The sequence below is a fragment of the Phaseolus vulgaris genome, chromosome 7 (genome assembly GCF_000499845.2).
Source record: "Phaseolus vulgaris cultivar G19833 chromosome 7, P. vulgaris v2.0, whole genome shotgun sequence".
Classification (NCBI taxonomy): Eukaryota; Viridiplantae; Streptophyta; class Magnoliopsida; order Fabales; family Fabaceae; genus Phaseolus; species Phaseolus vulgaris.
This window is the reverse complement of record NC_023753.2, coordinates 4,497,136-4,507,671: the sequence shown is the minus strand read 5'-3', so window position 1 is coordinate 4,507,671 and position 10,536 is coordinate 4,497,136. Positions and strand designations below refer to the sequence as shown.

At 35.5% G+C, this 10,536-nt stretch overlaps 1 protein-coding gene across 2 annotated transcripts; it reads left to right on the top strand.

Annotated features, from left to right (window-relative positions):
- On the top strand, positions 1-9,453 carry LOC137827626 (ARM REPEAT PROTEIN INTERACTING WITH ABF2-like). 2 transcript variants are annotated; one of them, XM_068633839.1, is made up of 19 exons: positions 1-438; positions 585-742; positions 3,749-3,921; positions 4,004-4,124; positions 4,194-4,268; positions 4,380-4,474; positions 4,649-4,724; positions 5,087-5,194; positions 5,519-5,647; positions 5,779-5,847; positions 5,968-6,027; positions 6,173-6,296; positions 6,404-6,543; positions 7,106-7,169; positions 7,300-7,379; positions 7,691-7,755; positions 7,860-7,977; positions 8,072-8,196; positions 8,842-9,453. In XM_068633839.1, the coding sequence occupies exons 1-19, from the start codon at positions 81-83 to the stop codon at positions 8,933-8,935; spliced, it is 2,232 nt and encodes a 743-aa protein (XP_068489940.1). In that variant the 5' UTR covers positions 1-80; the 3' UTR covers positions 8,936-9,453. The 2 variants fall into 2 exon arrangements, with proteins under 2 accessions (XP_068489940.1, XP_068489941.1); XM_068633840.1 differs by having other exon boundaries at positions 115-497.
- Positions 9,454-10,536: the final 1,083 nt, after the last annotated feature.

Sequence of the window (10,536 nt, the reverse complement as noted above, 5' to 3'; positions counted from 1 at the left end):
CAAAGTTAGAGTGCGTGCTCTTTTTTATTTTCCCTTTTTTCTTCACTGCTACTTTTCCTTTCCCAAAATGCCCCTTCTACATGTCACCCGTTCAAATCTCCAATTGCATTTCTCACCCTCTCTTTTCTTTCTCGCACCAGACAGAGCAAACACTCTGTTCTCAGAACCTTCCTTTGCTTTTTCTCTCGTTCATGGAGCTCCAGAGGCGCCAGGATCAGAGTCTCTCCCAGCGGAAGGGGCAGAAGCGGAAGCTCGACGATGAACATCACGACGAGGGGCAGATCTCGGCGGCGCCGCCCACCGCCGACGAGCGAGCGGCGCTCCTCTACGACGTTGCCGAACAGGTGAGCGTCCTCGAGTCGACTTTCACGTGGAACGAAGTGGATCGATCCGCGGCCAAACGCGCCACTCACGCGCTCGCCGATCTCGCGAAGAATGGTAAATCGATGCCTCCGATCTCGCCGTGTGTCGCTGTGTTCGTTTGGATTGCGGTTGCGGTGTGCTGTTTCTTCTTATGTGTTTCCTCGTGTCGGTTGCATGTCCGTGTGTATGAATCAATTCGTGCTTGCCGGTTGTGTTTGCAGAGGAAGTGGTGAACGTGATTGTTGAAGGAGGCGCGATTCCGGCGTTGGTGAAGCATCTTCAGGCGCCGCCTCTGGTTGACCGTGTCGAGAAGCCATTGCCGTTCGAGCACGAGGTTGAGAAGGGGAGCGCTTTCGCACTAGGACTTCTTGCCGTCAAGGTGATTTCATTTCCCTCTAACTGTTATTTTCGATTCTATTCCATACTTAATCGTCTATACATCGTAGGTCTTAGCTTGTTTTAGTTTGGTACTTCATAATTTGGATAGATGTTCCTTCGTGTTTTGCGAATTTGGAAGTATGAGTGTGATTTCGGCTGTAGTTTGATTCCAAGTTTTGTAATGTTCAATTCGCTTTTGAGTGTTGATTATTTATTTATGCATTTTAATCTGTAATGCTGTTTCATTATTTTTTGTTTAATGGTGTGCGAGTGATATAATACTTCAAGTGTTTGCACTTTTGAAAGTTTTTTGGTTTGTATTTAACTGACATTTCAAAGTTCAACGCAATATTTTTTTTTTTCATTTATACTCTTATCTATCGCTTAATATTTAATTTGTTTACATATATGCAGTTATAGTTATATAGAAATGAAAATAAATATTTTATTCAAGTTAAATAACATTGCATTTCTTGGGTTATCCAGAAAAGGTCTAAAAAGGAACTAAGGGAGTAATAGTAGAGCCAGTGTCAGACATCATGCCTGATGCTGTAATTTGTAGGTTGGGTTTGCTAAATAAGTACTCCCTTTAATCATGTTTAAAGGACTTAAATATAATCAAATTCCAATCATCTCAATTTTATTTAATGTTATTATTTAAAAAATATCCTTATATTTAAACTGGGGCACCAATTTCCAATAATTATGACTGGTGGTAGTTTGAAAGATGTATTTATTTTATGAAATTAAGAACGTTAAATGAACTTAACTAAGATTCTTAATTAGTGTTTGAGTCTAGCATAGTACTTTCTGGTCTTTAATTAGCACTATCACAGACCAATGAAAGTAATTAGTTCAGCTAAATTTTTTAAAACATGTTACCAGTGTACCTTCTAAAATGAACCTTATAATGAGGATTGGATGGAGTGTTTATTTATTTTTGCAGGATTTATTACGATGTGATACAATGGGTTGTTTTTGTGCATGACACATGACTCTGTCTAGAATCTTAAGAATCGTGATTTGCTGTTCAATCACACCTCAGAGCCAGCAAATCCCGCAGCACTCTTAGTAGTTAATCACAAAATCGGATGTTGCTGCCCCTCCAAGGGTCATCTTGTTGCCCTTGGCCCCCACACTCCAAACCTACAACTTCATTGCTTCAGTTCACTGTCCTGCTCTCATGGCTGTGCATCTTTTTAGTGGGTCAGAGAAGAGAGATGGCCCATTTACAGCCCTAGTTCTAAATGACAGTGTCCTAGGTTTCCTTTTTACTTTAAGTAACTTTTGTTTTTATGTTCTAGCACAAGACAAACTGTGTTTGGCCTTGGGATGTCAGTTTTAACATTGTTGTTTGAACTGTTAATTTTTTAATTATTGGACCTTTATTCATGTAAGACTTTTTTTTTTATCTCTTTTAGTCAGCACTTGTAAAAATAAAATTAAAAACGTAAGTTTAGCACTATAATAAAGTTGTATATTTTGATTAAATTTAAATAGATATATTTTTCAAATAAGACATTTCAGAAACTAAATAAAAAAGCTTAGTTATCGATCATGAACTTGTGCTTTTATGTCTTTTAGCATAAAAATATCATGTTTTATTATTGATCATGAATCTTATTATTCACGGTACAATTTGATTCGTGATTCGAAAATTAGATGATCTTATTCACATTTTGTTTCTCGATTCAACTACTATGGAGTCCAGAGGTAGTACCATTTGATGTGTATCACGTGGAATTTTGGACGCCATAATCTTCTTGAATTGAATGGAGTTATTTCTGAATATACAGTAATTTGTGTGTGTGTCTGTTAAGGTGGAGAACAGAAATGTTGGTGGTTTATACTATCATCCACTTTCAGTTCTGTTCTGTTTCATTTTGCAAGTACTGTTTCTTCATGGTATCCCATTCTAAAGATGGGGTTCAATTAAAACAAAGAGAATAGAAGAACTGAGGATGTGAGGCCAAAGGGTTTAGCATTGATTTAATATAACCATACTGTTATTTGTAATAATGCTTATGGTTTGTCCTCGTGCATCAATTCCATAATCCATATTAAATTAAGCACCTGCTGGTTGGTAGGAATTATTTATTTATAAAAGATTGAGCTTGTCTGAATGCAATCTGGTTCTCTCAAAGCTTGTTGAATTGCCCTTTCCATACACTGCTTTGATGGTAGTCAGCAGTGGTGGAACTTGGCTGAAGATTTTGATAGGACAAAAATTATAGGGTTTATGTGCATAAGTTAGTTAGTGGGGGAAGATGATGTGCCAATTCTTGAAAACTGTGGGATCTGCTAATTTTATGATATTACGTCTGGGCTTTGGATACTTTAGAAGAAGTATTGGATGGAAACTTGTTTAAAAAATTTAAATGATCACCAATTGAATCAAATTCAATATATTGGATGAAGTTAGAAGTAAGGAAGGGATGTTCTTGAGCATTGTACTTGGTGCAAAAACCATTAGATTTAATAGAAAGTCAATTCGTGGTGGGTTGAATTCTTGTGAAATTCTTCATCAGAGCAAATGTCCCACATAGATTCACAAACAAATAAATTCGGGAACGGGAGATGGGGGGATTGTTCCCTTTGGTCCTGATGAAGATCCACCCTTGAAAGCCAGTCTAGCCTACTAGGTCCGTAGTTTTTGTTTGTAACCGTGGGAGTGTGTGAGATACTACTGATTTGATTTCTAAACGGAAATTTATGTATCCTGTTTGTCAATTACAAGATTAATTTAGTGTTGGTTGTCGGATGTGAATATAGAAGCACTGCCCATCTCCTTTTTTTGTAACTATGGTGAAGCCCAAATAACTAGGACTGATGACTGTGTCATGTTTGAGTGGAGTTTGAATTGTGTGTGTGTGTGTGTATGACAATTTCATATAATTGGATGCAATTTTTAGATTTACTTGTACTTTTCTCGTCTGACATATTTCTTTTATCTGTTAAAAAGAATATTATTTCTAAACTACTATTTTATTTGAAATGCTTTCTACAGCCAGAACATCAACAGCTCATTGTTGACAGTGGTGCCTTAATACATCTTGTTGATCTTTTAAAGAGGCACAAGGACGGCTTAACGTCCCGTGCTATTAATAGTCTTATTCGTAGGGCTGCGGATGCAATTACTAATCTTGCTCATGAAAACAGCAGCATTAAAACCCGTGTCAGGTTTTGCCTTCTTCTAAGGTTAGCATATTTAAAATTTAGTTTGGATTTGTTCTTAATATTATTATCTTGACTTGATCTGTAGGATGGAAGGTGGAATTCCACCACTTGTTCATTTGCTTGATTTTGCTGATGCAAAGGTTCAAAGAGCAGCTGCTGGTGCTCTACGAACTCTGGCTTTTAAAAATGATGAAAATAAAAATCAGGTAAGTTGTTGCTGAAAGTTGAGCTTTGGATATTTTACAAACAAGTCACACAACATGATGATTTTCCAGATTGTTGAATGCAATGCTCTTCCAACTTTGATTTTAATGCTACGTTCTGAAGACGCTGCTGTTCATTATGAAGCGGTGAGGGTAACGAAACCTTTAATAATAAATGCAAGATTTTGCAATAATTTTCAGCTCTTTGTTCGCACATGTCTTATGTGGCACATGCCTATGAAATGGATTGTATATCAGGTTGGTGTGATTGGAAATCTAGTGCACTCTTCACCTAATATAAAGAAAGAAGTTCTTCTCGCTGGAGCTTTACAGCCAGTTATTGGATTACTCAGGTTTATCCTCAATTCTGGACCCTGATAAACTGCAATGCCCTTTCCCTCCCTACCCTGAACATGTTTTGTGATTATTATATGCCTATTTTTTTTATGGCAATAACATTCTAGCAAATGTGCTCACTGAAAGATATCTTCCAATTAACATATATAATGTTTTACTTTATTTAACAGTTCCTGCTGCTCTGAAAGCCAGAGAGAAGCAGCCTTGTTACTTGGACAGTTTGCAGCAACTGATTCAGACTGCAAGGTAAGCGTAAGCTTCAGGATGTAAAGGACAAAAGCAAAACTTTAATTGGGTGGATAACTCCAGTTTTCAAGTTTAAATTGTTTAATATTACACACAAACACATATAAATAGTTCCCTTTTATGCTTGTATGCCTGAATAGTGAGGAGGGGGAGATAAGAACCAATTCATAACTGAACTTTAGTTGAAGCAATTGTCTGGTGACATCCCCATTTCCAATTTGATTGTTTTGTATTATTTATTTCTTGTTAAATAAGATTCAATGATAGTAGAGTACTGAGCAGTATAGTTGCTACTCTTATGATGTATCATATATCATATTCTGTTGACCTTAGTTTTTACTGTTTGTGCTGCTTGATTTTAGGTTCACATTGTACAGAGAGGTGCTGTCCAACCTTTGATAGAAATGCTTCAGTCATCTGATGTACAACTCAGGGAAATGTCCGCTTTCGCTTTGGGAAGATTAGCCCAGGTTATTACTTTTCTTTTTTTTTCCCCTTTATAATTTACTTGCATTAGTTTGGAATATAAAGTTGCCATTATATCTTTGGAAATAAGTTAGTTGTATCTTTCTCTGCTGGATAGCATTTGGATCTTTAACACATTCAATGCCTTTCCATGTTCTCATTAGTCCTCATATAGTTATGTGTGGCTTATCTCTGAGAATGGAAATCATCTTAGCGATATATCACACCTTTTTATATAAAGCTACTATGCACCTGTGTCCATTTATAGGTTGAATTGGTGGTTCTTTCTTTTGGCTGAATATAAATTTATACGTTTTTGCTGATTTCAGGACACACATAACCAAGCTGGTATTGCTCACAATGGTGGCTTAGTGCCATTACTCAAGCTTCTTGACTCAAAAAATGGGTCTTTGCAACATAATGCTGCTTTTGCTCTTTATGGCCTTGCAGACAATGAGGTATGATATAACTGAATTTGATTGGACTGAAGATTTTCTGTCTTAATTGCTTAAAAAGCTTGTTACTTTGAGACTTTGAGTTAACTAACTATTCTCTGGTTTTGGGTTATTTATTTTATTTTGTCCAATAGGATAATGTGTCCGATTTCATTAGGGTAGGTGGAGTTCAGAGGCTGCAAGATGGAGAATTTATTGTTCAAGTAAGCTTTCTCTTTACTACATACCTTGACTTGCAGTTTCCGCTTTTGCCCTTTGATGCCTTTACTAAAAAATTCATCTTGGACCAATATTGACATTTACGGAATTGATTTTTGTTGCAGGCAACTAAAGATTGTGTTGCCAAGACGTTGAAAAGATTAGAGGAGAAGATTCAGGGCCGTGTAAGATGTCATATTCATGATACTTTCTGCTTTTGGTTATTAATACTTAATATCTTTAAAATGATGGGAGTTCTACTGACTACTATATTGATTGTCAGTTTTATAGTATTCAAATTTGTAATGTGATGTTTTTTCCTTTTTATAGGTGCTGAACCATCTGTTATATCTTATGCGAGTTTCAGAAAAGGGTTGTCAAAGGCGAGTTGCTTTGGCTCTTGCGCATCTTTGTTCTGCAGATGATCAGAGAAAAGTTTTTATTGATCACTACGGTATGTATCTTAGTAAAATATTTTTCATGGGTTTTAGGTTCAGTTGGGTTTTTGTTTTATAAACTCCTTTTTATTCTTGTTTTGAAGCTGAGCATCTGTCCATGCAGGTCTTGAGTTGCTTATCGGGCTTCTTGGCTCATCTAGCTCTAAGCAGCAACTTGATGGTGCTGTGGCTTTATGCAAGTTGGCCAATAAAGCATCAACCTTGTCTCCTATTGATGCTCCTCCTCTTTCTCCAACGCCACAGGTAAATCCAGTTGACTTGACATCAGTTTTCACAATTTCACTGCATAGAATTTAATTATAAAAGAATGTTTTCATAAGTTTTATTTTTCCTTCAACTTTCATTTAAGGGTAGATGAAATTGTTACATCCACAGTTTTAGGCTTAAACTTTCTTCATAGGTAAGATCTTTATAGGCACTCAAGTAGGTATAAGTGTAATTTGCTTATATGAATGTAACACGTGTTTGGAAATACTTTGTTATTTAAAATTTCTTTAAACCCTGGTTTCATATTTAGTAGTTAGTAGCCAATAACAATGACTTTTTAACAGATTTATATGATATTTTAAGATGACTAATGACATGACTATATATAAATACTGTGGTACATTTAATATAACGAGCATCTAATGATCTAACAGCCAGCAGTCATCTTGATCAATGCTTTTTGCTGTTTTACATGCTTGCCATTTGCATAAGAATCCCGATGCCAAGTTCTCTCTTCAGACTGCCTTGTCTAAATAATTCTGGAATAAGATTTTCTAAAAGCTGGTATGTTTATGATCAAACACTATTTATCTTGCAGGTATATTTAGGAGAGCAGTATGTAAACAATGCTACATTGTCCGACGTTACATTTTTGGTTGAAGGTTTGATGCTTTTTGTCCACCTTGTTTCATCATTAAAATTGTAGCTTGAGAACTACCTTCCCTGAAATGTGTTGTAGCTTCAGTTGACATGTGTAGTAGTAAACTTGGTGATCTTTGTTCTTCGTTGCAGGCAAACAATTTTATGCACATAGAATTTGTCTACTTGCATCTTCAGATGCATTTCGTGCAATGTTTGACGGTGGCTACAGGGTGAGTTTATTATATTTAGCTTCACCCATGAATCATCTTTATCCTTCACCCTACCACTAAAGCCACTCCAATTAATAAAGATATCACTAGAAGCAATTCTTGTAAGTCCTTTACATTGTTACAAAGTAAGTGTGTTGGTCATAAAAGGAACTCATTTGTTGACTTTCATGAGGTATTTATTTTTCACTTATGGTTTTACTGTTGATTTGAACGGTGGATCTAATATTAAGTAATTACCAAAAATTATGTTTTAATTTGAAGCATTAAGTTATGGTTCATATCTGTGAATCATGTATTTTATTGCATGTCAGGAGAAGGAGGCAAGGGACATAGAGATTCCAAATATTAGATGGGAGGTTTTCGAGTTGATGATGAGGTCACTAAATTCTGCTGTCTTGCATTTTATTAAAGTTGGTCTGTGAATGCTTCTAATAATTTCTGGGCATCTTATATCTCATTGTTTGTCTGATCTCTATTCAGATTTGTGTATTGTGGATCAGTTGATGTCACACTGGATATTGCTCAAGATCTTCTTCGAGCAGCCGATCAATATCTTTTGGAAGGACTTAAGAGGCTCTGTGAGTACACAATTGCACAGGTGATCTAGGAAAACCAGTTTTTATTTATGTATCCATGTGCTAAATATTATACTTGAAAGTGGGCTTCCTCATTACCCCATGTTTTTGTGACAGGATATATCACTAGAAAATGTTTCAAGTATGTACGAACTTTCAGAAGCCTTCAATGCAGTACCACTGAGGCATGCATGCATCCTTTTTATCTTGGAGCAATTTGACAAATTGAGTGCGAGGCCAGGGTATTGATCCGATTTCCTCGTTTCCGTGTTTACTTCTTGTGGGCGTTTTATTACCTCTATGATGTCTTAATTGGTCATCTGGTTTAGTAGTGTTGTGCGTGCTGTTTCGAGAAGAATGTTGTTGACTTAAAAGGAAATTTGGATCTTGAGGCTTGAAAATGTCACTAATCTATTTTTTCATGACCATGTTTTGTTTTAATTAAACAGCCATATCCCTCAGTGCGTGAATAATGTCACTAGTGAAAATAGCAAATATTCAAAAAGCCTATTGTATCCAAAAATCAGTAAGGAATAGTCCTTTGGAAACATAAATATTCCATGCATACTGTGGTACAATGTTGTGGTTGGGGGAGGTTCCAATAATATCTTGGATATGATTATGTATTCCACATTCCTTTCTTATATGTGAAGTACCATTTTCTTCAAAGATTAAGCAGCAGGTAGAAGGTTTATTTGTATGGTTGTTTTGTACCGTATTCAGATCAGATACGAGGGATTTGATATTTTTATACATGGTCATTTTCTGTTTATACACAGTTGTGTTCTATAAGTAGTTTGAAATAAACTGGATAATCAGCATCAAGGCATTTTTTGTGACTGACTGATTCTTCATCTTATATTTCTGTTTACTCTAATTGTTTGCAGGCATTCTCTTCTGATTCAGCGTGTAATACCAGAGATCCGCAATTACTTTGTTAAAGCACTTACAAAGGCCAACTCCCATAACAACCGACTGTAGTATGCACCCATTCTATACTCTTGACCTCTAACCGATTGTGTTGTACAGAATGTAGTAGATGTTATTCCTTTTGTTGTACCAGGAAGGGGTCTCCTGTTTGTGATATACAACTCGGCTAAAAGAAATACCTAACGACTGAGTCGTGCTTCTTCTTTTCTTTTTAAACGAGGTGTAAGCCCCTTTTGGTCTGTAACTTCATTATCATAGATATAGCAAATATGACCTTCACGAACATTTTTTTTCTCTCATGCAATGTGATGGTTATATGACTTACCAGTTCTTCTCTCAGATGCCTACGTTCAGGAAATTACCATTGTTAACTTTATGATTGTAGGTGTAAATATTTGTTCCCAATGTATATATGGACAAAATTATAGTTTTCTGCAAGGAAATTGTGCTGCTGGGGTAACTTCTGCCAGACTGTTAAATCCTGTCATTTGACATGGAATTTGTTGTAAATTATTGTTGCAAATACTTGATTTCAATATTCTTACGTTAATATTCCTCTTATGAATCAAGTCAGCAACTCTTAATATTGTTCTTCTTAATATTGTTCTTGATTAATGTTCGAGAAGAAAAGTCTTTGGAAATATTTTCCAAAGAATGTTGCTATATTTCTGAAAGTGAATTTCTTTTTTATGGAAGATGTTAAATACTTCACTCTTAACCAAATATCGAAAAATATTAATAATATAATACTTTTATTTGAGATAGTTGGACTCAAATTACCTCTAAATTTGTGTAAATTTGAATAACTTGGCATCAATCGAAAACTTATATATGTTATAACAGAAATTACTCAATATTCAATATAGACTTATCACTCCAATATTTGTTAATAATGTTATTGAATAATTTACTAGGTCCAAAAGTTTATAAATATTTTTCACCGAGTATTACTTAATCTTATTTATTCATTTAAATATTATAATATTTCTTTAAGTTTTTACAAAATTCAGTGTTAGAGAATTTTTTGTTGGTTTATCTCTATAACCCTAAACCCCAAAAATCACGAGTATGCGAACAACAAATAATGTTTAAAGCATTGCCACCTCCTTAGGTAGATAAAGATATCCAACGCTAGTTGTCTTTAATCTTTTCATCCCCCTGAAGATATCCAAGCTCGACTACTAGATACATGCAAGTGGTCGAGTTTTGGTAATTACGATGGTTCCTCAAACCTAAAGGCACACATTAAGGCCTATCTTACCCTGATAAACCTTTTTTCCAAAGACTTGCGAATATATTTTCAATTGTTCCCAACCACCTTGGAGGGAACAACTTTCAAATGGTATTACTCTACCTCAACATTTAATCGATTCATTAACACTTTCTATGCAAGCTTGTATTTACAAATTTACCTTTTTTCCAACATGTCATTCAGGGAGATATCAAGTCATTACGACAATATATGAATTGGTTTGCCAAAGCCTCTATGAGCATCCTTGATTTGCACTCTACCATAGCAATTGCATTCGATGAAGGTAGAACTTCGTCCAGGTATTTTTCTAGACTTTTTTATATTTGATCCACCTGTTAACATACACGCACTTCGAGCTTGAGTAGCTAGATATATCAGTATAAAAAAGAACTTGGAGGCC